Below are 27,667 nucleotides of genomic sequence, written 5' to 3'. Positions count from 1 at the left end.
AGTCCAAACCACGAGTGAGGATCACATGTGACTGTGTGGCCAGAGGTGGCCACGCTGGTCAACCAGATGCTTCTGTTTTTCTGATGCTGGGTGGCCCTATCTTTCCACTGCCAGGACACTTCCTGTGGAGCTTTTCCCTATAGGTGGTGCTGGAGGTGGTGGGGAGGAAGGGATAGGGCGTGTTCTCTGCACCATCCCCCAAGGAGCATGGTTCCACACCTGAGACACCACTCGGGTGTCATCTTTAGGGCCTGGCCTCAAGTCCGCAGACCCTGTGCAAGCATCTGGCGTCCGCTATGCCCCAGCTCCTGGGTGGCGGCCACTGCCTGTGGCCACTGCCTCTGCGTCTCCTCACTGACCTTCGCTCTCCAGCACCCATGACAGCAAACGTCCTAGTGACGTGCAGCAGTGCTACTGTCAGCCACTCTGACGCCGTCCCGTGGCCCTGACCAGGCCAGACGGCATGCACCATGCCTCTGGGCCCCTCGCACTGCCAAAGTGCAGTGAGCACAAGGTGTCAAGAAGAGAGGGGCCAGCGCTGCCAGAGCTCCCTGGCAGACTTGCAGACTTGAGGCTGGCACTGCACGCAACACTAAGGCATCTCCACATCTGATGCTTTCCAAGTTGGTGAGAAAAAAAGCTGAGGCAGGTTGACCACTTGAGGGGATTTCCTTTCTGAAAGCCCATGTACAACTGCCCACTAGAGAACAAACGGGCCTGATGCACACCAGAGACTCACCTCTACCGCATCTGACCTCACTCTCCAATGAGGGGAAAGGGGCAGGAGGCGCCAGAGCAAGCAAGCCACCTCCAGAGGTGAGGAGAAGGGAGAGGCCGATCTCCGGGTTATGACCTCAGGTGCCAAGGGCCCCTGGGTGCTAGTCCGTGCCAAAGGACAGATAAGCAACGTCTCCACTAAATGCAGCCAACAGGTACCACTAACTATCACAGCCTTTCTTTGTAAGTCAAGCTGGTACAAATGGAAGTGAAAGCCCGGTGTGCATGGCCGCACCATCCGCCAGCTGGAAAGGAGCAAGGCTGGGCCAGGAAGCTGGGCCTCTGTGGAGCTGGGGGCCGTCGGGGAGGGCGTGGGGTCGCTGGTAGCTGCAGAGCTCCAAATCCCCGCAGAGAACTGTGATCTAACATGCTTCTTTCCACCCACAGTTCTCACTCAACAACTCTGTACTACAAAGAAGGTGAAGCTGGTAAAGTCTCATTACGTAAAACCTTTGTCTGTGATGTAGTTGAGAATAACAATTATAAAACATACCTAAATTGGTGGAATTTGAAAATACTACTAGCTTATTTAGACAGGCAGGTCCTAGCCGTTGGACAGTGGCTCTAAAGGACTCACCTCCCTCTCCCCAAGCCAGGAGGCGACTCCGCGCTGCTCTGCTCCACTCGACCAGACCCAAGCTCCCTCTTGGTGTAGGTTGGAGGGTTCTGTATCCGTGTTCTAGGCTGACCTGTCTGCCGGGTTTGCGGGCTCCGAACACCATTAATTAGCCGGTCTGCGGTGAAGTTAAATATCGAAGGGCTTTCTAACAGCCCAGCTCCTCTCTCTGCACTGGGAATGGCATGGCGTAGATGAGATTTACTAGGATTCCTGTAAACAAAAGGTTTGCATGCACTCAAGTTTATAATGCAATTGTGGCATCCTAAGACGAGATCGCTAATATACGAATGTCTCAGGGAATATGTGATATTTAGAAAAATATTTAAAATGTTACTGAAAAAATAAAAATAAAAAAGATAAAATAAAACGTTACTGAAAAGACAGTTCATGCATACGATATCTGACAGCGCAAACCTATAAAGTACCAATGTTCTGCTTAGTGGCAGTCCAAGCCCATGTTAAAAGCAGGCACACGCAGAGACAAGCTGTGGAGAACCTGTCCTTTATGTAGGCACTTCAGGGTTTATTCTCACAGAATGTAAGTGCCTTGAGCACTTTTATCTGCATCGGTCAAACATATGCCAATAGGTCATCAGAAGCAGCTTCTTCACTTAGTCAACGTGACTCACACACGTGGTGAGGACTACCAGTGGTGAGGACTACCAGGTTTGACACTGTTTCTCTGGCTTTGCTCTTCAAGGGCACGACGTGACAATGACCTCTTACCGCAAACCCCAGAGAACACAGCATTTCAACCACTCATGAACTTGCCTGCTTCTTGGAGGGTACTGTCTGAGCGAAGTCAGAGGAGATGCTGCAGGTTTGAAGGTTGGAGACGTAAACCCATTTATAAATCCAGTACTTGGAAACGGAGTTACCTAGATTCATTAAAAACAAACAGGTCAACAAGCCATAAACAGACCTGGGATTGGCTAACCCTGTACCCTGTGGTGGCCTGGGCCATTTCTAAACGTGCCAAAGAAGCTCTGCTCCATTTTATACCAAAAATATTCTCAGGCTGAAAAGAACACGAGCCAGGCCAGATCACAGCCAATGACTGGTATTTCCCGAGCCAGGCTCAGGCTAAGGCCTTTTCCCGGCTGACTACAGTGATCCCCCCACAGCAGTCTGCCGAGGAAAGCCAACGACACCAAGGAGGCTAGAGCCGGGTACACGTGGGGACAGGAAACGGATGTTAGAGGTAGCACAGGACCAAAAACTGTTTGCTGATTAAAAAAAGAAGAAGAAACAACAGAGAGAAAACTCTGTACTACAAAGAAGTTGAAGCAACAGAAAACTCTGGGGCAGAAAGATACCCTTCAAACTTTGTTAGAATCTTCAACATAGTGTTTAAGAACTGCTGCCAGAGTCCAACTACTTATAAATGTATTGATCACACCAGAACTAGATTCTGAACACTACACCACGAGACAAATCACCTCCTCCACACACTGGCACATGCAGAATTCTATTTGTGTAACTGTGCTCAAGAAATTAAAAATAAATTAGTTCCTAACCCAATAATTTAACATGACTGGCTGAGAAACCACAGGCACCGTATCTTCACACCTGCTCAGAGTGCCACAATATGCTTTAGAGCACGCGAAAGGCCTCACGTGCCCACCTCCAAACCAGGATCAAAGGAACCCTCCTAATGGCCAGACAACTGACCCCGGGTGCCAACCGCCCCTGCTCCAACAGGGATGGGTGCGAACAGACAAATGAGAAAAGCAACTCAAGAGGAACTCACCAGCACTGGCATGGCAGTTAGCCTCGTCTGGAGAAAGGCCCTCTTTCGACACACCAGCTACATGGCTGTTGGCACACTCTTACAGAAAGTAGCAAAGATTTCAAAAAAGTAGTGCATTATCAGGATCCGCTCTAAGACCGAGATGCAACTCTGCACAGTGGCACCTGTCTGCTAACTGCCCCCCATTGCGGCAGTTCTAGACCTCAGAGCTCTGCTGGCGCCCAAGAGGACCTGTCCTGACTCTTCCTGGCTGCCCTTCTCATGTCCCACAAGCCATGGGCCAAGTCCACACACCTCAGGGCACGTTTAAGGAGCCGTACAGCTTGGCCCTGATGGAACGCGCCAGCTTCATCTCCCAGCTCCCCGCCTGAACCTACATGTCAGTTCGGAGACACCCATAATGCCACAATCCCCGGTGTCTGGGCACACGTGGCCCACCCTCCAGCAGCCTCCCTCCCTTCCAGCCCCCTCCGATAAGCTCAACAGAAGAGGCCGTTACACCTAACAAGCCCCTAATTGTAAGTTCCAGTGTTCTCTGTCCCTTATTTTCAATCACTGCCTGCTTGACTGACATCGGTGTCTTTTCCAGGCTGCATTCCTTCACAGACATGCATCTTTACGCGCTGGTATGAAACAGGCACCAACCATCCCACAGGAGGCGACGCTCGTCTCTCCAGCTCCCTCTTCAGTCAACGATACCCCAGATGACGTCCGACATGGTGGGGCCTGGCTCGCAGGCATCTCTCACATCCCGCAAGTGACCCGAGCACCACCCAACGTTCCTTCCTGACTCAGTCCACAGCCATAGTCTCAAAACCATTAACTCGACTCCTGCTTCCGACCACAACCTTCCCCATGCGCCATGTTCCTTCTCTGGTTCCAACCTAAGCGGTCCTGCCACCTCAGGCACACCTGTCCCTCAGTCCACCCCACTGACTCAGGTGGGAGACCAGTGAAAGTCGTGATGCTCACATCACACACTCCACCAAGCTTGTGCCAACACCCAGCCAGGGATCACCTGACCTCTCCAACCTCTCTGGCAGCACAACTGCAGAAAAGCAGCTGGACCCATGACACAGGCCAGTCAACCCTACGGCTGGTGTGAGAAAACAAGGTCATCGGTCTTCTACTTGTCCTCAACTGTCAGGAACCTATAAAAACACCTCTGTCTCCGGGATCCCTGGGTGGCGCAGCGGTTTGGCGCCTGCCTTTGGCCCAGGGCCCGATCCGGGAGACCCTGGATCGATTCCCACATCGGGCTCCCGGTGCATGGAGCCTGCTTCTCCCTCTGCCTGTGTCTCTGCCTCTCTCTCTCTCTCTCTCTCTCTGTGTGTGTGTGTGACTATCATAAATAAATAAAAATTAAAAAAAAAAAAAAAAAACCACCTCTGTCTCCTTAAAAGCATCTCTCCTGGCAACCCTCCTGTGCTCAGGAGTAACCTGGTTATCCGAGAGCTCAGATCACATTCTGTGTTTTACTGGAGATTACACAGCCTAGGAAGTTACGACTACACAGGAGGGCAGGTAAACTGAGCCAACGATCAAAATTATAGCATTCCAAGGTTTTTAAAAGATTGCCCACAGCTGCATATTAATCTCCCAACTAAATTTGAACCCACTGTAGAAGGTGACAGCCTATTTTATGAGCACAACCCGAACATACATCTGGTTCCACTATGAGATCAAGACCTCCATTCTTCTGAATACCTAGTGCAGTGTCCACAACAGGACTTCCCGCTGCATGAGCTCCAAGCAAAGACAGGACTCACCAGGGGTGGGTCAAGATAGCTGTGCGTTGCCGACCACGTCTGGGGGGCAATCAGGCTGTACAGGGGGAACTGCTGCTGGGGGCTGTAGACCGGAGGTAAGTAAAAGGAGGCTGTGTAGCGCTGCTGCGCATAAAGGCTCATGTCCAGAGGTCTAAATCCATTCTTTGGCAAAAATGTGTTTATAGCTATTGCCTTTGCTTTTATCCGTGCCTGTTTGGAAATACAGAAATTTCTATCAGAATACTTAGGAATTGATTTGCAAGTAAATGAAGTATAACCAATGGTCTTGCTTACCTTAATTGGTTTTCCTTGAAAAGTCTTGACTTCTTCTCGCAGATATTTGTAAGCCTGAGGGCAAAAATCACCCAAAATGCCACTGTGTTAATCTTATAAATAAGATGAACTGACAGTTAACTCAATACCTCAAATAAGGAATGGTACAGCTAAAATATGATGGACAGGATCTAGAACAGTGATTCTTAACCTACTATGGGGTCACAGATTCCTTACAAGAACTTCCATGAGCTAGAGAGCCTCTAGCAGAAAATCTCACAACAGCATTTACATGCAATTCTAGTAGTATTAATAGATACCATAAAAGCCTCTCACAACCACAGGCTAAAGATCCTGACCTGGGAAAAATAATGGACACCTAGTCCCAAGTGTTAACCAATATGAAAATGGAAACATACAGTTCAAGAAAGGGAAACATGAAGGCTGTAGTCTTCAGAAGTCCCTATTTATGGAGCCCCTTATTCTTCTCCAAGTGCTCTCCTTAACTCTGAAGGCTCTGACCTCGGCCTACCACACTCCCCCATCCTGGTGAGGATGGCTTACACCTACTCTGCTGACAAGACTTCCCTCCCACCGCCTGGCTCCTCTGATGCCCTTCCCCTCCATCTCATTCAAATTGGTCTTTCAGACTTTTGCTTCTCTCTTCTGAACCTCACAGCATTCACATCACTCACCACTTAGTACCATGCAGCTGACCCTTGAACAACACGGGTTTGAACTACAAGAGTCCACTGGTATGCAGACTTCTTCCGATAAATACAGGACAGTACTATAAACGTATTTTCTCCTCTTTATGATTTTCTTCACAGTATTTTCTTTTCTCTTGCTTATTTTACCGTAAGAACACAGTATATAACACAAGTAATATACAGAACATGTATGGACCTGTAAGGATTCATGTAGGTCAATGGTAGACTATCAGTAGCTAAGATTTGAGGGAGTCCGTAGTTACATGCGGATTCCTCACCGCTCGCCTGTTGTTTAGGGGTCAGCTGTACTGGCATTCCTTGAAGCATGTTCATGTTTCCCCCAAGTAAGACTCCTCCTTTTAGGCCAGGGAGAGCATCTTAACTCCTTGATCTCCTCACAGAGCTTTCCCGGGGGCCTTTCCAACTATCTTACAATATACAATGATGCCTTATCAAAGTTAAAATTACGTACAAGTTTCCCAAAACACTTCCCAAGTATTAAAACTTTTCTCTGTCCAGATGAAAAAACTCATTTTCATATGCTGCCTGTCTTACACGTCCTTGGAAAATAATGTCATAGGCTTTATCTATCGCCTCTAACACTGTGTCCACAAACATACCTATTTCAGTCTCTACAACCTGATTTCCTCTGCACTTTATAATCAAACTTCGGACAATAATGCAGCAGTGATCTCAACGCCCCGATTCAGTCCCCAATTCAGTTCATGTACTACTTGTTAAGTACTGGTAACGCTGAACTTCATGGGGTGGGAACAGCTTACCTGCTGTGCGTCAGCTTCTGTTTCAAATGTAATAAACCAATTATCATTATAGGCAAATTCACAGTTTATAAATTTCGGTAAATTGTCTCCTTTAAATAGTGCTTCTACTTCCTATGGGAAATAGAAAGGTAAAAATTAATTCTCGACGAAAGCACATTTGTCCTCACCAGGAGAAATGGTGCATACACGCAGTGCTTACAGTCTACCATACTGATGGCTAGTAAAGGTCTTTCAGAAGACCTGAAGAGCTAAGTGTGGCTCAGAATCAGAACCCTACTGCCACAGGAAGTAAGTACAGTACTTACAGCTTTTCTTAGTACACCAAGATACCATTAAGCTAAATTAATGTGAAAATTTTGTTTCACTGTACCAGAAAGCTGATAACTGCACAATTGGGGAAGCAGGGCAGTAATGTGAGAAATTTAAACATCAGCTGAACTTTTATTTTTGGTCAAAATGGATGAGATTTACCTTCCCGTCGAAATAATTAAAGACAAAAGACAAAATATATGAAATAACAATTATAGCAGAGCTCAGGCCATGCTGGGCAGGTGAGCCTGGAGCGCCCATGGGGACCCTACAGCCCAGTGCCAGGACGTGAGCTTGATCCAGCATCACACCTGCAGGGCTCTCAGGGGGTCTCCCTGGGCTCAGTATGCATAAAGAGCCCCCTGAAACGACTAGAGGGAGCAGCAGCAGAAGTCACAGGGACAGGGAGTGTGTCTCCCCTCAACCAGGCAGAGTGGAAAACATTCCCAATGCATAAGACCTCAAGGCACAGCGTGCAGAAGGACACTGCTTCGGCGTGGGGAAGAACGGGCCCTGCTTCCACCTGATAATGCTCCTAAAGGGTCAAACTGAACCTCAAAGCTCAAGATCAGTTCCAGGAAACAATACAGAAACACTCAGTACCCAATAAAGTAAAATCCAAAATGCCTGGGATCTAGTCAAAATTTATCAGGCACACAAAGAAACAGAAAAACATGATCTAAAGGAGGAAAAATATCAAATTAGACCCAGAAATGATATAGATGATAGAATTAAAAGGCAAGGATATTAACATAGTTCTTAGATATGTGTTCTATATTCCAAAAGATAAAGACTGGGTATGTTAAACAGACATGGAGGAGCAAAGAAAAAGACCCAAAAGAACTGGAACAAGAAAGGTACTAAGTAGGATTAGCAGTTAGTCAGGAACTTTGAAAAGAATAGAGAAGAAACAAAGTATGTGAAGAAATAACAGCTCAGGAAACTTCCACTCAAGAGACTCTCAAGCTACATCAAGGTGCATCATCATCAAATTGTTTAAAATCTTCAAAGCGCTAAGAAAAAGGGAGCAGTGACATGCAGAGGAAGAAGTGAAGAATGACAGAGCCGGCCTCAGAAAGAACGCACACCAGAACATGGGAGACAGCATCTTTAGACACGGGAAGGGAAAGAAGCCTGTCAATCCTGAGTTCCACACCCAGCAAAATATCTTCCATAAAGGAAGACAAAGATTTCTTCAAAACAAACAAATATATATAAAAGAATAAAGAGAAGAATTTCTCAGACACACAAAAGCAGAGGAGACCTGCGCCACAAGAAACAAAGGCCTACGGGGGCAGCAAGGAGGCCAGAGGAGCCGCAGACCTAGACACGCGCAGGAGCAGCACTGCATGTAGTAAATGGGGATAAATAGGAAACATAGTCTCCTCATTTTTAATCTCTTTAAAACTGACTTGTTTGAAGCAGACAACAAAATCCTGTGTGGTGTCACAGTGACAGCACCGGGCGGCGTGGGAGGTAGACGGATGCTGCAGAGGGTGGGCAGCAGGGCGAGATTAACTACAGGCAGGTGCAGACCCGCTAAACATGTCACCACAACCCCTATAAGCAGCCACAAAAACAAAACAGTTATTTCTAATAAGCCAAAAAAGGAGACAAAAATAATGAATTTAACCCAAAAGAAAGGGAGAAAAGGAAAGAACACAGGAACAGTATAGACCATGAGGAAACAAGCAGCAAATTTAAACCCAAGGACGTGATTGATGACTGAAATGAGAACAGTCCAAACTCCCCACTTAGCTGGCAGCGATCTTCAGACTAGCTCAGAAAAGTACGACCCGACTCGAGGCGCCCACAGGAAGTCCTTCAAACTATGAAGACGCAAACGGGCTAAGGGCACAGGCACCAGGCCGTGCCACGCCACGCTAGCAGTGACTGAACAATGCAGAGCGGTTACACCGATCCCAAAGTGAACTATTACCAGGGAAGAAGGGCCATTTCATAAAAGACTATTAATCAACCAAGCGAACTACAGTTGAAAGCAGTGTCCAACCACGGACAAGAGCATGGCTGCCGCAGAGGGGCTCTGCGTGGTCAGCGCTCCGCAAGCCACCTGCCCTCTCAGTCAGCTCGCCTTCGACCACTTTTCCCTTTCCTTTGTCAACCCTTCATTTGTCAGAGCTTTTCCTCTGAGCTGTCTCTCTTAAAACTTCTATGGTTCAAGTTTTACAACAGACACAGGGCGTGTGTTTGGCATAATAGAAATATACCAACATCCATGTCTGCAGCCAAAAGTAGAAAATCCTTTTCGGTTATAGTCTTTACAAATATCTCTCAGGACCTGTGTTTTAAATATTATTGTGCGTTTATAAACACATCCAGCTCGGCAGAAAGAAAGAGGATGATCCTTCATATTTAAAACTTTAATAAAAAAAAAAAAAAAAACAGGACAAAAAATTCAATCCTAATTACTTTTCTTCACATATAAAACTAGGAAAAACAGCCTGAGCTGAACAGAAAGTAAAATTTGTTAGAACAATGCCAGTCAAGAAGAGTATAACTTCTTACCCTAGGTTTGTCACAATCTTCACTTGCACGCACACTCATCCATTTCCCCTACGGAGACGGTTCTGAGTATGTACGCAGCTTGAGTAACTCGGGCCTAACAAAGACCTGTGACTGACAAACCAAACTTCCTGGGGTCTCGAAGAGTCCTGGCGGCAGACAGCCCCAACGCTCTACACAGATCAGGAGCTGACTCCATTGGAACCCTGCAGGAAGGCTCATTGTAGTCTCAGGCCACAACGGCCAGGTTTTTACTACGGTCCACCTCAATTTAAGTATCTGGACAAGCAAGAGATTTTACAGCCAAGCAGTAATGGCAGACGACTTCTCATGACTGTCTGCCACTATCAAATACTGTCATTTCCTAAGTTTATTGCCCAAGTTGGTACTTTTCAAATTAAACGATCTGCAGATCCATTTACATGAAAAAGATGTCCCAGCCTTTCACTGTGCCAACTTCTGCATTGGTCCTGGTAGGTCAGCCTGATTCAGGAACAGGCCACATTCCCTGCGCTCTTCAGAGAATCCCCCTCTTGTCATGGAGAGATTTGTTCTGAAACGTTATTTAACACACAGGCGCCTGGGTGGCTCAAACAGTTGAGTGTCCCACTCTTGTTTCAGATCGGGTCATGATCTCAGGGTCGTGGGACGGACCCCCACGTTGCGCTCTGCACTCAGCGTGGAGTCTGCTGCTCCCTCTTTCTCTGCCCCTCCCTCCATTTGCACGCACTTTCTCTCAAATAAATAAAATCCTTTTAAAAATATTTACCTAACATAAAAACATCTTATCTTAACCTGTGGGTTATTTTGTTATTTTTAAATGAATATTTAAAAGTTTGAGTACCACTCTAATAAACAAATCACACTGTAACTTACAGTGTGTAAGTCCTGGAAAGAAAGTGTTGCTGTGCATATACTTTAAAATATACCCTCCAAGAAACACAGAAGTAAACAGAAATAAAACAAAAACACACACAAAAAAATCTGAGCACCCTTCCAAGGAGACTTACTTCTACAGGAGTGGACTCGGGTATTTCACGCAGGATCACGATGCAACGACTCTGATTTGGCCTTACTTTTTCTCCCTTCTCATCCACTTGGACTAATGGTAAAGCTACAAAGAAAAGAAAAATGAAAGGTAAAATACAAATATTGAAACAAATCATTTGCATTCTAGTTACGACATAATAGGGACACTACAGTGTGATGTGCTACGTTGTATTTAACTAAACACCCTGAAGACACATATATACAGTGGGTTACCTCAACACAAACCATCAGGTTTTATGCCCAACCTGCATGTTACATTTTTCAAAACAAAGGAACACAAGAATTAAAAAAAAAAAAAAAAAATCCTTTAGGAGCTAGAATAAATTTAACAGCATGAAACAAGGATTTTCAAACAACTACATGTAGATCACAACTCAGTTATTAGCTTCTTTTCTTCTACAAGCCCCTAATGTAAAAATCATTTTCTGTCTTACTCTTACTTCTTATTTAGAACTCAGAAGGTACCATGTGTGCCCCAACAGCTTTTCCCAGTGATGACATCCTCCAGACCACAGGCCACGGTCAGCACAAGGAGGCTGGTGTTGGGGCAAGTGCTAACACAGAGAGGCTGGATTCCGACCTCACAGTTTCTATACACCTTCCTTTGTGTGCTGTTTTGTTTTGCTGTCACATCTGTGAAACCACATCATGCGTGGATTCCAGTCACAACACAGCATGATCACAATTGGGCGCAGAGCTGACCACCCCCACACAGGGTTACCAACAGCAGGAATGGAAGACTGAAAAAATTTCTCAAAAAACTAGAATTGAGGTTAACAAAGTTTCAGTATCCAGGACCAATACATGAAAATGAATTGTTTTTCTACATACTAACACCTATGCAAAACTGTAATAAACACATTATTTAAAACTGTGTCAAAGACAGGAAATCATCATATATCATGTCAGATATGGACAACTTGTGCATTGAAAAGTGCAGAACATTACCAAGACAAAATTTTAAAAGATATAAGTAAATGCATGCAGATACTGTGTTCAGTGAATGGAAAACTCACTATCGTTACGATGTCAATTCTCCCCACACTGATTTATAGATTCAATGCAATCCCAATAAAAATATTTCTGAAAAACTGAAACACTGATTTTAGAATTCATATGGAAATGCAAAGTTGGAGACTTCGCACCTAAGCCAGAGTGACCAAGACACTGCAGTGTAGGTGTCAAAACAGAACACAGCCCCAGAGATAAACCCATGGTGCTGGACAGATGATGCTGACAACAGCACCAAGTACAACTTAGTGGAGAAGGGAGAGCCCTTTCAGCTAGTGGTGCTAGAACACCTGCAGACCCACATGTGAGGGGGCTGAGAACTGAGATCCATACCACAAGCCACATACAAAGAGTAGCTTCAAATGGACCAAGGACCTAAAGACATAAACCCTCAAACTGTAAACTTCTGGGAGGAAACTTCCATGACTTTGGATTAAGCACAGTTTTTTTTTAGATACAACACCAAAAGCCAAGATACATAAAAGAAAAAAAAATCAATAAATTGGACTATACAAAAAGTCCAAAACTATGTTGTTCAAAAGATACTATTATTAGAATAAAAAAGAGAAGCTAGAGACCAGGAAAATGTATTTGCAAATCACATACCTGGATAACAGCATATATCCAGGAAACAGATAATGCAGATCTCAAATTTCACACACACCCATCAAACCTCAATTATAAGAAAACTAATAAAATGGTGGTAGGTAGAGGGGGGCACGTGAATAGACCCTTCAGCAAAAATAAAAGGATTGCATAAACAAGCACATGAAAAGATTGTTCGATGTCACCAGGCATGAGGGAAATAAATTAAAACTACAATGAGATAAAATTAGGAAATCTGCAAGTAAAATGCCCATGTGCACCAAGTGCTGGCACCGCAGGTGACACTCACTCTGTACACAGGTAGGCAGTTTCACAAGTTAAAACCCCCCTACCATACCATCCCGGCTACTCACCGAGGCTACTGACCTAGAGAAACGGAAGCCTCTGTCACACTGACTTTTACATCTTAACGTAGTAGTCAAAACCCAGCAGTAACCAAAGTCTTATCAACTGGGTGAATACACCAAATGTGGTCTGCCTACGAGATGGAGTATGACTCAGCAATAAAAGGCTATAAAAGCTACTGATAATACTCAACAATTATGCCGAGTGTAAGAAACCAGACCCCCTCCCAAAAAAGGACTATTGCATGACTGATTTCATTTACACACAGTTTTTAGAAAATGAAAACTATAGTGACAAAAAGCAGATGAGTGGTTGCCTGAAGCAGGAGGAAATTCTGGGGGGTGGGGGTGGGGGTGTGACGGTATGTTCATTGTCTTGATTATGGGAGTTCTGTGCGCATGTATAAGATGTCAAAACTTGACAAACGTACACTTAAACCATGTGCAATTTAAGGTGTGTAAATTCTACCTCAAGAAAACTATAAAAACAAAACAAACAGGGTTGGCGAAACTGTGCCTCTCACCCCAGGGTCTGGAACCCAGTTCAGGTGCCGCCCCCCCTACCCTATCCCGCCCACTCCCCGGACATAAACATTCATCTTTAAGCAGGAGGGTCGGTCCTGCTCAGATCTTTATACTCTTTTACCTCTGAACCCACGAAAAGCAGAGTTCTATTTTACTCCTATCTAAACTCTATACAGAGGTTACCATCCTATACATATCTGAAATAGGCTTTGGTATTCAGAATTATGATTTTTTTAAATGGAGTCTTGTTGAAAATATAGGCCGAGTTCATTTTAGTTTTTCTGGTATTCACTGTGTGACTATCGTAATGTATTTATTCATACTCTGGTGACAAATATCTGAGTCTATTTTTAAATTAGGAATTTCAACTACATTAAGTGTAAAAGCATCTGAATCAGACATTCTGTACCCTGCAGCACTATGTACCATGCATATTAAGATATAAAGACATAATTTATGCAATTCAATCAACACTAGAATTTTGGTGTTGAACGAGCAAATATTCAAATTAAAACAAAATGTTATCAAATATCTACTGTGAAAAAAAATATCTACTGTGTATCTAATTTTATGTTGGGCATTTTGCAGATGGGGTTAAGATGCAAACAGGAGATCTCTGCTCACAGAGGCTTATGTATGTCACCCTCTCCAGAAGTACAACTAATATGCTAACTACACTCTATTCATTAGGTTATTACATGTGCACATATATTTCTATCTAAAAATGGGAGTGAAAAGAAGCAATTAGACATTAAAGAGCTGAACGAAGATGGATAGGAGGTACCACTACAACTCAAGACCCTCCCTACCAGCACAGGAAGGAAAGGTGGAGGAGGGGTGGAGAGGTTAGACAGCAGAGGGCTGTCTGTCCATGGAGACAAACGGCTCCCTGAAGCAAACACACAGGGCAACTGAACATCCTCGTGGTCTGCATGAATGACTCCTAGCCAACAAGCATCAACCGGGAGACTGGCCACGGGGCAGCCAATTCCAAGGAATGCCTACACAAAATATCGACATCTGGGATTTCTAATAATAAACAAAGAACGTTAACCAAGTAAAGTGTTTTTAGGTTAGGAAAGCCACTCGCCTTTCTAAGTGGGTCAGACAGAACCAAACTCAACTGATCCATCAAACAGATTTCTGTTCTGAACAGAATGTGAAAAACAAAGCAACACTGGAACACATAAAGCTATCTTGGGCAACAGTGGTTATAATTTGGGCAACAGTGGTTTATAACAGTGGTTATAGTTTGCTCAGTTATGAGCAAACTGTATAGACGGTGTTTGCTCATGTCTTCACTATGTGCTTACAAAGTTTGCCTAGGAACACAAAGTAGTGAACTGCGATCTGTGAATAGAAGTCCAGCTAAGTTTTAAGATAAGATGTTCACCTATTCTTCTGTTAAGTCAGATGCACACAAGAAAACATCATCACTGCCTGTCAGCCAAGCCAGAGACGGTACGTAAACACTACGGCCTACGTATCAGTGATGGAAAGTCATAGTGGTGACACAGGGAAGTGGGGCTTTGAGGCATGATGGGTGTGTCCTCACTGAAAATATTTGGGGTAGGGGGACACAGCATATACCGTGTTGTTTGGAAGGACTCAGAACAGCCCTGAGAGGGGAAGGTACAGAAATAATTCATCTGGTACTTGCAGTCCTGTTACAGAAAGTGACTTTTTATAATTAAAACAATCCCTAAAATTAAAAAGATACCCGATATTTATATTTAATATAAAATATTATATGAATTTATATAATAATATATTTATAAATATAATTTATAAGTTTATATACTGTTTTTTATTTTTTATATTTCTATACTTATAAATAAGTACATATTCATATACACTTATAACATATTATATATAATATATATTTATATTATAAATATTTATCTTTATAATATAAATTATATTATATATAATATTTGCATATTATATAAATAATCATGTATATTTAATTTAAAACTCATTCCCCAGTGATGCCATGCTTGGTGGTGGCAGGTAGGGGTGGAAGCATTATAAAGGCGCTAAGAAAACCCCGGGCAGTGATGGTTTCACTCACGTACACTGGAGTCCACCCGGACCCAGCTGTGCACTTCACATACACGCAGTGGAGTTCATAGCATATCAGTTACAACCTCTGTCCAATGGTGACTTTCACAACATACATAAAATGGTTAGGTTGTAGACACCTCAACACAGCTTACAAGCCCATACTCCCTGAACCTCTGTGGGTCTCTGACAGGATGTTTAAACCTCCCTCTGATGTTGCCAAATGTCCCAGAAATAACTTCATTCACAACACCCTTTTAAAGTAAAACAGTAATATTTCACCAAAACTTTAGCAGGAAGTTGAAATTTAAAGAAGGCCTTTTTGGTGTTAGAATGCTAATGAGAACGTGTTGTACTTTACGTTAAACACCAGCATTTACTGTACTTTTCAGCAACATCCCAGCCGTCATCGTCTCTGCAGAAGCCTGTCTTCACCCCAGCCCTGTGATCTGCGACATCCTGGGTCTGAGGTATGTAGCCCTTCGATGCACCTCCCCAGCCACAGGGACCAGAAAAACCAGGAAGGTGTGGGACGACCCTGCCTGTCGTCAAGTACCTCAGCACTAAACGACTATGGGACCTGAAGGCCAGGTCCGAGTCAGCCCACACTGCCGTATACTTACACCGCAGCACTTCCACAATCAAGTTCATGTCCGTACTGAGCTTCTTGACGTGGTCCAGGTTAGCTACCGTGGTGATTGGCACATACTGATCGCTGTCCATCTGCGATATGAGGTACATGTCACTAGCAAGGTTCTCCCTGCACAGAGAAGACAACAGCTTTTAATTAATCCTTCTTTAAAAGGAAGCTTCCAAACTAGCATGGCACATTAGTGCTTCAGAGCTAGATCAGAGTTCGAACCTCAACTGTTTCTTGTCATCTCTCTGACCTTAGGTAAAAATTTTTAAAGACATTTAGGGAGGGCAGGGAAGCCAAAAGTACAGTGCACTTTTTATAATCACAACTAATGAGTGGGGAAACCCTTAAAACATGTATTTATAGTTCTACATGTTTGTTCTACACGGTGTTTGCCTCACTTATTAAAAATACAGTTTTGGGCAGCCCCAGTGGCGCAGCAGCGGTTTGGCGCCGCCTGCAGCCCAGGGCGTGATCCTGGAGACCCTGGATTGAGTCCCACATCAGGCTCTCTGTGTGATGCCTGCTTCTCCCTCTGCCTGTGTCTCTGCCTCTCTATCTCTGTGTCTCTCATGAATGAATAAATAAAATCTTTAAAAAAAAAAAAAAAGATTTTATTAAAAAAAAAACACAGTTTTTTTAGATAAGAAAATTCAGCTGAAAGAACACAAAGCTAAGGAAACTATGGAAAGGCTGGTGCCCAGGTGGCTGCTGTGCCACCTGGAACACATGCCAGGAGAGCTGCAGCTCCAGCCAGGGGCAGCCAGAATTACAGAGGAGGAAACGGGACCAAGAACACAGGCCCTGGCATCATGACAGGTAAGCTGCAGGCACCAGCAGCTCAGGGGAAGGTGAGACACTTGCTGGTGTTTGGGCCTGTGGTGCATGCTTCTCGGAAGTCTCCATAAACAGGACAATGTGCTCAAAACATCCCAACACTGACACAGGTCCCAGTAAAGGTCGAGGACAGTCTCGAAGATCCATGAAGACGCAGATCCACAGCGGGCCATGCTGCTAAGTCCCCACCCTCCGGGAGTGCAGGAGAGGCAGGACAGGGCTGTGTGAGGTGCCAACCCCACCGCCACCTCACAGCCTCACAGCAGCAGCTATCCTTTCAGAGCATGCCCTGAGGCAGTGAGCAGGGGTCCTAACTGTGGAGCTGTGGGCCAGAAAGGAAAGCTGGGGCGCCCCCCACCCCGCCTGTCCCATCCACACGGCCCCATGGTCTCTACAGCAGCCATCCTCAGATGCTCTGTGCATGTCTCGAGGCCGACCCGGAGAAACACTTGAAAAATTGCCATCCCTGAGCAAAAACCTTACACGTGGCCTATCAGTTACCTTCACACTCAAAGAAAATGACCCACCACCCAACCCCATCTTCCTGTATGTGTGGTCCTGCCACTTTGAACTTTAAAGGTTCTCTTCCATTTGTCAGCAAAAAGGCACTACTCAGGACAAAGAATAACTGAAAATAACAGAGCGATCAGCTGGTGCAGGGTTGCCGTACCGGGAGAACTAGCATAGGAAACGAGTCCTCAGACGTCACTGTGCTCAACAGTGTCTCTGAGACGGATGAACTGAGGCCCCGCCCCCAGAGTCTGATTCCCTGGGACTGGGGGACATTGGGTGGCCAGGACTCGAATTTCAAAAAGCAACCCCCAGGTACGGACCCATCACGATGGACCTGTGGAGACCCGAGGGAACCAGGCCCAGTTCTCCACCATGTCAGAGCTATGACTACTGCACATTCTCCATTTCCTATGAAGAGCTACACACAGACCGAGGTATCAGCTGATCTATACCCTTCCCAACAGTTTCCCATCTGTATATCATAACCAGTGCACAACACCTGAGACAGTGGCTTCTAGAAAAACCACTAGGATCCTTACCTAGATAAGCAGAATTCCAATGTCTTTTTAAGTACTTCTCGGGGGTCCTCCTGGCTTTCTGGTTGAGATTCATTTCCTCCTACATAAAACAAATGATCACCTCAGGAAAAATGGCTTAAAATTTACCAAGCAGATGATTCAACACAGATTCTCATGTTTTCAATATACACATTAATTCATCTACACTGTGCAGATAGTAATAAAATCACTATTTTACCTACTAAAACAAAAGAAATCAGATTCAAAAAAAGCTTAAAATCCTATTTCTCCTAAACAAAAACAATAGTTTCAAAAATAATCTGTAGAGTAAGATTTATTAGCATGGTTTACAGGTACTTCTTTCCCCTCCAGAAAAAAAAGTGTAAGTTTAATACCCTGTCATAATTGAAAAAGGACTTTCAGGTAGTCTACAAGAACACAGACACTAAAACAATACAATAAAAAGGAAAGAATAAAAACAAGGAAATAGACAAATTCAGGCCAAAAACATAAAGGCTGGGGATTGTAAGCACACAGGCTGTTAAGGACCATGCAGTCCCTCCACTGGAGCCTTATGAACTTGCTTTTTAAACATCCAGCCACTCAGAGCTACAGATAAGTGCTGTGCTTCAGAAACCCCACGAGAGAATACCACATAAGCAGACCCTCAACAGGACACAGAGGCTGGCACCAGCTTCTAGCAGACACTTGTCCTAAGATGCCAGATGACACAGTGGACAACGTCTGAGCATGTGTCCCGTGAGGCACCAGTCACAGACTAGAGAGGGCTGGAGGTCAGGGCAAGGCCCCGGCACCGGCTGGTACCCACACACCATGAAAGCAGGATTTTCATACTGAAGTTTACTGAGGCCCCCACCTTCCCCAGCACTCTGCACGAGGCGAGGGCCCCACTTTTAGGATGGCCAGAATTATCAAAGGCACCAAAACACTAAGAACTAACAGTTTTTCATTCACTTCTACATAGATCTGAATAATACTATATGTGCAATTTTCTGACAACAAACGCTTAAATTTTAAAAGTCAAAGACCATCAAAAAATAAGGTCAAAGTAGGGTATTTATTAACAAATAAAGACAGAGCTTGTGCCTGTTTCATACAGAGCTTTAACAAAATCCAACCCCAACTAGCAAAAGCAAACAAACAAAAAAACCCCAACCAACTCAAAACAAGAAAATAAAATTAATGGACTTGATGAAACTAGAGCTTACAAATGGCCCTTGAAACCACAATCTAATGTCATTCCTCTGTCCAGAAAGGCCTCTCCTGAGCACTCATTTAAATGCACTTTCCGCCACAGATTTCAGACATGTACGGTCTCCTGCATGCCAGTCACTACTGCAACACTGTTTATTCAGCCTCAAGAAGGCAACCTCTCAGCTCTTGGTGGGACAGGCAACCTACAGTTGAATAAACAAACATTACACATCAAGTCAGACAGACTCAGACACAAGGGACGCTACCCCATGGCACGGGGAGAGCACGCCGGGGCTGCTGTAGGCCAGCCTCACGGTGCTCCAGATGTGGCACGGAGCAGCACCGGCGGGGAGACGGCGGGCCAGCCGGGGATGTGGGGAGCGCGCTGTCTAGCAGGGGGTGCAGGAGGGCATGGCACTGGGCTGGGGGCCCTCAACACCCGGGAGGCCAGCATGTCCGGGAGGGAAAACAGGGGCCACACTAAGAATGAGGCCACAGAGTCAGGGAGGCTGGCTGTCACACCCAGCAGGCCTTGCAAGCCACAGTGAGGAGAAATCTAACCTAAATGTGACAGGAAACCAATTTACATCTTGGAGAGATGGCTCTGCTCTGCGCTGAAGATGGACAGTGACGGCACAAGAGGGAAGCCAAGAGCCTGTGTGGATGCCAATGTAACAATCAAGGATAAACTATGTTTGAGACTATTCCAGGTAAGGGTAGGACTTCAGCCAAGAACACAGGAAGAGCCGAGTTCTAGGACTGACCCCTAGGCATGCCGATCATGGCATGGTCAGGTGATAGAAGCCCCAGATTCCACACTCGGTCTGGCAGCACCACGTCACTGGAGCCCCGGAGGATGGTGGTGCTGGGGATGAGGCTATGGCCACAGTCTATCTGGACAGTGCATGAGAGGACCCGGGAGGCGAACAGCTGGTCCAGACGATGCTTCTGCTGAGTTCTGCTCAGGAAAGACAGGGTGTGCGGGCGGTCTCATTTAACGTAAGAGAGGACAGAGCTACGTGGAAGACTCCTCACACAGCCGAGGGAGTAGGGGGTCACAGACAGAGGCTGTGAGACATATAGGTGACCAGGGAGTAAAGTTCTCTTCACAATTAAGACTGACACGAGGTCATTAGCTTCTAGGCAAGAGAGAACAACCAGCGAAATAGCTGAGGATGGAGGGGGAGTGCCAGCAACGAGATGGCAAAATAGGAAGATTCCCACTCATGTTCCCCTTAGCAACAACCCGGCATCCAATCTCGGAACAAAGCACCCTATGGGAGCTCTGGCATCAGGGAGGACATTGAAACCCAGGTGCAGTCCAAGGCTAAGCAGGGCTGTTTGAAAAGGCAGACCTGCATCTAGGCAGCTGACTTGCCAACAGGCCCAGCCACAAATCCAGAAACCCTCTGCCGCCTCGGGACTTGGCCATGACCCTGTTTGGCTTCATCCGGTCCCCAGCATCATCTGGCAAGGAGGAGCCTTGCCCACCTGAGCCCGGGATCATAGGCACACAAGACCTCATGCCTGGCTGGGGAGCCCACAGGGGCCCATGACCCAGCTCCAGTCCCAATGGGCTGCAGTTCAGTTGACATACTCAGGCAGACTGCAAGTCCTACAAGGGCCCTGGAACTAGGCTCCAGCCATCTCCAGCCATCCTGAGCAGGCCTGCTGGCCAACAGTTCCCATGGAAAATGCCTGTAGTTGGTACCTCTGGACACAGGCCAGCCAACCTGAGGCTGACAATAGGTCCTCAAGTGAACCTATGACTTGGCTTCAACCTCTCCCAGCTGCACCACCCAGAGATATACCCATCATCCCTGCCCCCACAGCCCCCGGGGACCAGCCAAGATCCACAGCCAGCTAACAAGCTCACCAAACGTTGACTCCAGTTCAGACCCAGCTCCAACCCATCATAACTGCAAATGCAGAGGGAATGCCATCAGCCCGAATCCACAGGAGAACGTCCCTACCTGACAAAAACCAGTCTGTAAAGACAGGAAGAGGTGTTTGCTCCACAACTGCACAGCATTAAAATGTGGCTACAAGACTCAGGTACATAAAACACCACCCAAAGAAACTAACTGGGCTCTAAACAGATGGACAATTGGCCTAACAAAGGATTCAAAATAATCACCTTAAAGAAAGTCCATGAAAATCTAAGAGAACACACACAGAAACAACTAAATAACATCAGGAAAATGATGCAGAAACAAATAAGAAGTTTAGTAATGAAAGAGAAACCACGGAGAAGAATCAAACAGAAACCCTGGAGCTGAAGAGCACAAGACCTGAGAACTCAAGAGAGCGCTTCCACAGCAGGGTCAAACGTGCACAGGGAAGACTCAGCAAACGCAGACAGGTCATGTGACATAACCCAGTCTGAGGGATGAAAAGAAAAAACAATGAAGACCCCTGGGGAAGTGTGAGTAACGTGGCACCATGTGCTGCAATTCTGCACATGAACGCCAACTACCTGAAAAAGAGATTGAGAAAAACAAAACCATTTACAACTGCATCAAAGAGAACAAAATACTGAGGAACAAATCCAACCAAAGAAGTAAAAGACCCGTACCCTGAAAACCATAGACACTGATGACAGAGTAAGACACAAATAAGTGTTGGGAAAACCGGACAGCAACACGCAAAAGAATGAAACAGAACCTTTATTTTGCATCACATACAAAAATCAACTCAAATGGATTAAAGATGAACATAAGACCTAAAACTGTGGAACTCCTAGAGGAAAACATGGGGAAAAAGCTCCTCGACACTGATCTTGGCAACAACTTTTTGGATGTGACACCAAAAGCACAGACAACAGAAGCAAAAACAAACAAGTGGGACGACATCAAAATAAAAGCTTCTGCCCAGCAAAAGAAACTATCAACAAAATGAAAAGGCAGTCTATGGAATGGGAGAAAATATTTGCAATAGCTCTATCTATAATGGGTTATATCCAAAATATAGAAGCAACTCATTCACACTTAATAGTAAAACAAAACAAAATCCTGATTTAGAAATGGGCAAAGGCGGGGCGCCTGGGTGGCTCAGTCAGTTGAGCGTCTGCCTTCAGCTCACTCAGGTCATGATCCTGGCATCCTGGGATCGAGCCCCACGTCAGGCTCCCTGCTCAGTGGGGAGTCTGCCTCTCCCTCTGCCCCTCAACCTGCCCCTGCTCATACTCTCTCTCCATAAAATCTTTAAAAGAAAAAAAAAATGGGAAAAAGACCTAAATAGACATTTTCCCAAAGATTTACAAATGGCCAGCAGGTACATGAAGAGGTGCTCAACATCACTAACCATTAGGGAAATGCAAATTAAACTACAATGAGCTATCACTTCCCACCTGTTAGGATGGCTATCATCAAGAAACCAAGATAACAAGTGTTGGTGAGGACTGGAGAAAGGGGAGCCCTCATCCACTGCTGGTGGGAATGCAAGCTGCTGCAGCCACTCTAGAAAACAGTAAGGAGGATCCTCAAGAAGGTAAAAATAGAGCTGCCCTATGACCCAGCAACCCTACTTCTGGGCATATATCCCAAGGAAATGAAACAGCTCCCTGCGCTGAAGAGCTCCTGAAGAGCTCCCTGCGCTCCCATGTTCACTGCAGCACTATTCACAGTAGCCGAGACCCAGGCCCCACGAGAGCGGCCGTCCGCAGATGCACGGGGAAGGAAGATGTGATATCCACACACAATGGGGTATCAGCCATAAAATAGGAGGACTCCTCCCATGTGAGACATGAGCCTTGAGGCCCGGAGCTAGGTGATATAGGTCAGAGCAAGGGAAAAACCTCATGATCTCACCTGTATGTGCAATCATAAAAGTTAAGATCCTACAACCAGAGAGTGGATCCATGGTTATCATGGGCTGGAGAGTGGGATCAATGGGGAGAGGTTTGTCACAGGATACACACTTGCAGTTATCAGACGAATGAAGATGTTCTGGGGATCTCAGGTACAGCATGGTGACTATAATTAACCATACTGTACTATATACTTGAAACTTGCTGAGAGAGTAGATACGTGTTCTCAGTATACCAAACACAACACTCTGTGAGGTAATGATGTGTTACGGTAATCATTTCACAGTGAATATATAATACCAAATGATCGGCACTGGGTACCTTAAATATATTCAACTTTCACTTGTCAATTACACCTCAATAAAGCTTACACTGTATCCTTACGCTTTTGTCTTTTCTACTGCAGTGACCATCCTCTTACATGATCTATCACAAACTTACTATGTGTATTGTCAGTCTCTACCAAACAAATAAAAGCTCAAGTAAAGCAGGGGCTCTCATCAGTTATATTGACAGACATATCCCAAGTAAATGTGGCACACGGTAAGTTTTGAATAAATACTTTCTGGGACAGCCCAGGTGGCTCAGCAGTTTAGCGCCGCCTTCAGCCCAGGGCGTGATCCTGGAGACCCGGGATCGAGTCCCACGTCGGGCTCCCTGCATGGAGCCTGCTTCTCCCTCTGCCTGTGTCTCTGCCTCTCTCCGTGTGTCTCTCATGAATAAATAAATAAAATATTAAAAAAAATTATTTTTGAATGGAAAAAGAAAACAGAGTAAATAAAACAAGTTTTCCAGGTGTAGGAACATCAGTCCCTAAAAGATATGACATACAACTTTCCCAGGCCCGGGCTCAGCAGGGGGGCATGCTGAACGAAGAGACAGAGCAGGTGCCGGGACAGGGTGCAAAGGACACAGGGCCTCTCAAGTAGGCGGCCCACTCACTGCAATGGTGTGAGGCAATCACTGGCATGGTGGAAGAACCACCCCAAAGGATGAGAAGTAGCATGCATCTCTCCCTCACACAGGGCTAGAAGTAGTGTCTGTTCCCGCCAAGTGGACCAGAATGCGGCAGGTGCACAGAGTATGGTGTCCCTAGGGGTGGGAAGTACTGGCCCCAGACTAAGCACCATTCCACTCCTACCTGACAAAATTTTTTCTCCCAAATTTATTTATTTATTCCTGAGAGACACACAGAGAGAGGCAGAGACACAGGCAGAAGGAGAAGCAGGCTCCATGCAGGGAGCCCAATGCGGGACTCAATCCTGAAATCCTGGGATCACGTCCTGAGCCAAAGGCAGACACTCAACCACTAAGCAACCCAGGCATCCCCTGCCTAACAAATCTTAAAGCAAGATTTAAAAGGATCAAACTGTTTCCAAGTCAGTTAGAGGCATCCTGGAACAATAATCAAACTATTTAAAGAAACACAAAAACATTAAACACCTAACCAAAAATTACTATGAAGGTCAAGCAGAGAACTGTGACCCATTAACTCACAGTGTCCTCTCCAGGTGTAAACACTGAACCTGTGCAAATGCTTCAGAAGTCAGGTAGAAACCTGAAAAATAGTCTAAAAGACCCTAATAATAGGACTTCTACAGGTGAAAACTACAACATCTGATATTAAAAATATACTCGAATAAATAAATAGAAATAAAAAATGTACTTAATGGAATTAACAACAGATTAGACATTGTAGAAGACTAATAAACTTGGAAGATATTCCAGAAACATTCCAGAATGAAACCAAGAAATAAGAATTTTCAAAAAAACAGTGGATGGGGCATCTAAGTGGCTCAGTGGGTAAAGCGCCTGGCTTCAGCTTAGGTCATGATCTCAGGGTCCTGGGATCGAGGCCTACTTCAAGCTCCCTCTCCCTCTGCTGCTCCTATGCTTGTGTACCTCTCTCTCTGTCAATCAAATAAAACTTTTAAATATGTATGTTAAAATAAAAAAAAGACAGAGGTTCAGTAAACTCTGGGACAACTTCAAAGGTCTTAATAGAGGAATAACCGGAGATCATGAAAGAAAAGAAGTGGCCAGGGGGGCACCGAGGGGGAGGATTGACATTTGAAGAAATTATGGCCAAAATCTTCCAAATTTGATGAAAACATTTATAAATCACAGATTCAAGAAGCTCAATGAACACTTGCCACAAGAAACAAAGAATGTTTTAAGTTACATCATGATGAAAATGCCCAAAACCACTGATAAAGACAAAGGGGTTGAAATAAATAAATAAATAAATAAATAAATAAACAAACAAACAAACAAACTGACAACACAGAATTCTACACCAAGTAAAAATGAATGTAAAATAAAGATGGTTTTGAAAACCAATCCATCACAACAGATGTGCACTACAAGAAACAACATTTAAGTCTTTTAGGTGGAAGCAAAAGTATACCAGAAGGAAGTCTGGATTTACACAAAGGAATGAAAACCACCAGAAGTGGTAACTACAGAGCACCCCCTAACAACAGCAAAATACACATTCTTCTCAAGGGCAAAAAGAACATGTACTAAGGTGGCCCAGATTCTGAGTCGCAGTACAAATCTTAATAAATTTAAAGGGATTCAAGTCAGATGAATTATGTCTCATGACTATAAGGAGATTAAATTAGAAACCAATAAAAAATTCCCCCGGAAATCCCCAAATATTTGGAAACTAAATACCAGATTTCTAAGTTACCCATGGACCAAAGAAAAAATAATAATAAAAAGAGAATCAGAGATAATTTTGAACTGAATTAAAAAAAAAAAAAAGAACACAGAAACACCACCACACCCACAATGTACCAGAATTTGTGAAACTGTGCTAAAAGAGTACTTTGAAGATTTATGGAAATAAATGGCTACTTCAGAAAAAGACTGCCTCTCATCAATGAGCTCAGTTTCCATTGTAAGACACTAGAAAGAAAAATTAAACCCCAAGTAATGAAGAGAAAGATTATAAAGATCAGAAGAAAACCAAGGAAACAGGAAGGAGGAAAAACAATGAAACCAATTACTGGTTCTGTCCGACAATCAACAAAATTGACAAACCTCTACACAGATTCAAGGGGGGCGGGGGAGAGGGTGGGAGATGAGATGAATTACCAGTAACAGTAATGAGTGATGTGACATAGCTACAGATCCCACAGAGGGTGAATACACAAAGCATTATGAGCAATTCTAAGCAATGGAGTTGACGCTTGAGATGAAGTGGGCTGAATCTTTGTAAGACCCAAGGAAACAAACTCTCTCAGAAAGAAATGGGACAACCTGAGTAGCCCGACTTGAAACAAACTGTAGGGGCACTGGGTGGCTCAGACAGTGGCGTCTGACTCATGGTTTCAGCTAAGGTCTTGGTCTCACAGTTGTGGTTTTGAGCCCCACGCTGGGCTCCACGCTAGGTGTGGAGCCTATTTCTTTTCTTTCTCTTTCTTTCTTTCTTTCTTTCTTTCTTTCTCTTTCTTTCTTTCTTTCTTTCTTTCTTTCTTTCTTTCTTTCTTTCTTTCCTTTCTTCTTTCTTTTTTTAAAGATTCTATGTATTTATTTTTGAGAAACAGAGAGAGAGCACACAAGAGAAGGGAGAGGGGCAGAAGGAGAAATCAGACTCCCCGCTGAGCAAAGACACCCCCCCACATGGAACTCCATCCCAAGACCCTGAGATCAGACCTGAGTCGAAGGCAGACACTTCACCAACTGAGCCACCCAGGTGCCCAAGCATGGAGCCTATTTAAAAACAAACAAAAACTGTAGCTGAAAACTTTCCCTCACATAAAACCCTAGGCCCAGATGGCTCCTCTTCATTTAAAAAAGAAATGATAACTTCTTCCACAAAACTGCATAGAAGGGAATATACTGAACAGAAAACTGCAGACCAACAACATCCATCATGAACACAGCTATGAAAATTTTATGCAAAATTCTGGCCAATCTAATCCAACAACTAATCAAAAGCATGTTACATCATAACCCAGTGAAGCTTATCTCAGAATATAAGGTGGATTAAATACATGAGAAATCATCCTAACACACCAGAAGAAAAAAAGTATGTTCATCGCCACAGACGGAGAAAAAAGCATGACAAATTCAAACAACCACTCCTCATAAAAACTCTTGGAAATCCTAACAGAAGGGTACTTCATGAACCTCACAAAGGTCATGTGCATAAAACCAAAACTGACTTTACACTTACTGGTAAAATGGAATGTTTCTCCCCCTATCATCAGTCAGATGTTTCCACTCATGATCTGTCCACCTTTGTTTTAAAACTTTTTTTTCCAAGATTTTACTTATTGTGGGGCTCGAACTCACAACCCCAGTATCAAGAGTCACACACTCCACAGACTGAGCCAGCCAGGCACCCCTCTGTTCACCTTTGAAATGAAAGCTCAATCCAGGGCAATCAGGCAAGACAAAGAAATAAGAGGCAGAAGGAAGGGAGGAAGGGAGGGAGGGACACCAGAAGGGATAGGAAATAAAGCTGAATGTATTTACAAGTAACATGACACTATGTAGAAGACACGGTGATGGAATCCACAAAAAGTTCCTATAACTGAGACGCCTGGGTCATTCAGTGGTTGAGGGGCTGCCTTTGGCTCAGGTTGTGATCCTGGGGTCCTGGGACCGAGTCTCACATCAGTCTCCCTGCATGGAGCCTGCTTCTCCCTCTGCCTGTGTCTGCCTCTCTCTCTGTGTCTCTAATGAATCAATAATTTTTTTTTAAAAGTTCCTACAACTAGTAAGTGAGCTTAACATGTTTCCAAAGAATATTAATTTACCAAAATTAATTACATTTCTATATACTGTTATAATCCCAAATTAAATTTTTTAAAAATTGCTTTAACATAGCACCAAAAAAGAATATAAAATACTAACAGATAAATATTTAAGTACAAAAGATGCGGAAGACCAGTACGCTAAAAGCAAAAACTATAGCCACAAGGAATTAAAGACCTAACCAAGTGGAAAAATTAAAGACCTAACCAAGTGGAGAAAAATGTCCATTTTCTCCAATGGATCTATAGATTCAATGCAATCCC

The 27,667-nt window shown here is 44.5% G+C and overlaps 1 protein-coding gene across 4 annotated transcripts in view; it reads right to left on the bottom strand.

Annotated features, from left to right (window-relative positions):
• The window catches only part of LARP4B (La ribonucleoprotein 4B), a 94,329-nt gene that overhangs the window by 18,068 nt on the left and 48,594 nt on the right, over positions 1–27,667 (bottom strand). For all 4 annotated transcript variants that reach the window (XM_072825982.1, XM_072825980.1, XM_072825981.1 and 1 more), the window contains 8 exons: positions 17,636–17,714; positions 15,733–15,869; positions 10,523–10,626; positions 6,681–6,791; positions 5,210–5,263; positions 4,916–5,125; positions 2,168–2,274; positions 1,355–1,606 (listed from right to left, as the gene is read on the bottom strand). In XM_072825982.1, the coding sequence (XP_072682083.1) occupies positions 1,355–1,606; positions 2,168–2,274; positions 4,916–5,125; positions 5,210–5,263; positions 6,681–6,791; positions 10,523–10,626; positions 15,733–15,869; positions 17,636–17,714 (1,054 nt within the window). The remainder of the gene's footprint in view (positions 1–1,354; positions 1,607–2,167; positions 2,275–4,915; positions 5,126–5,209; positions 5,264–6,680; positions 6,792–10,522; positions 10,627–15,732; positions 15,870–17,635; positions 17,715–27,667) is intronic.

This window comes from Canis lupus, chromosome 5 (genome assembly GCF_048164855.1).
Source record: "Canis lupus baileyi chromosome 5, mCanLup2.hap1, whole genome shotgun sequence".
NCBI classification, from domain to species: domain Eukaryota; kingdom Metazoa; phylum Chordata; class Mammalia; order Carnivora; family Canidae; genus Canis; species Canis lupus.
The sequence above is the reverse complement of the archived record's forward strand: the minus strand, read 5'-3'. Positions and strand labels throughout refer to the sequence as shown.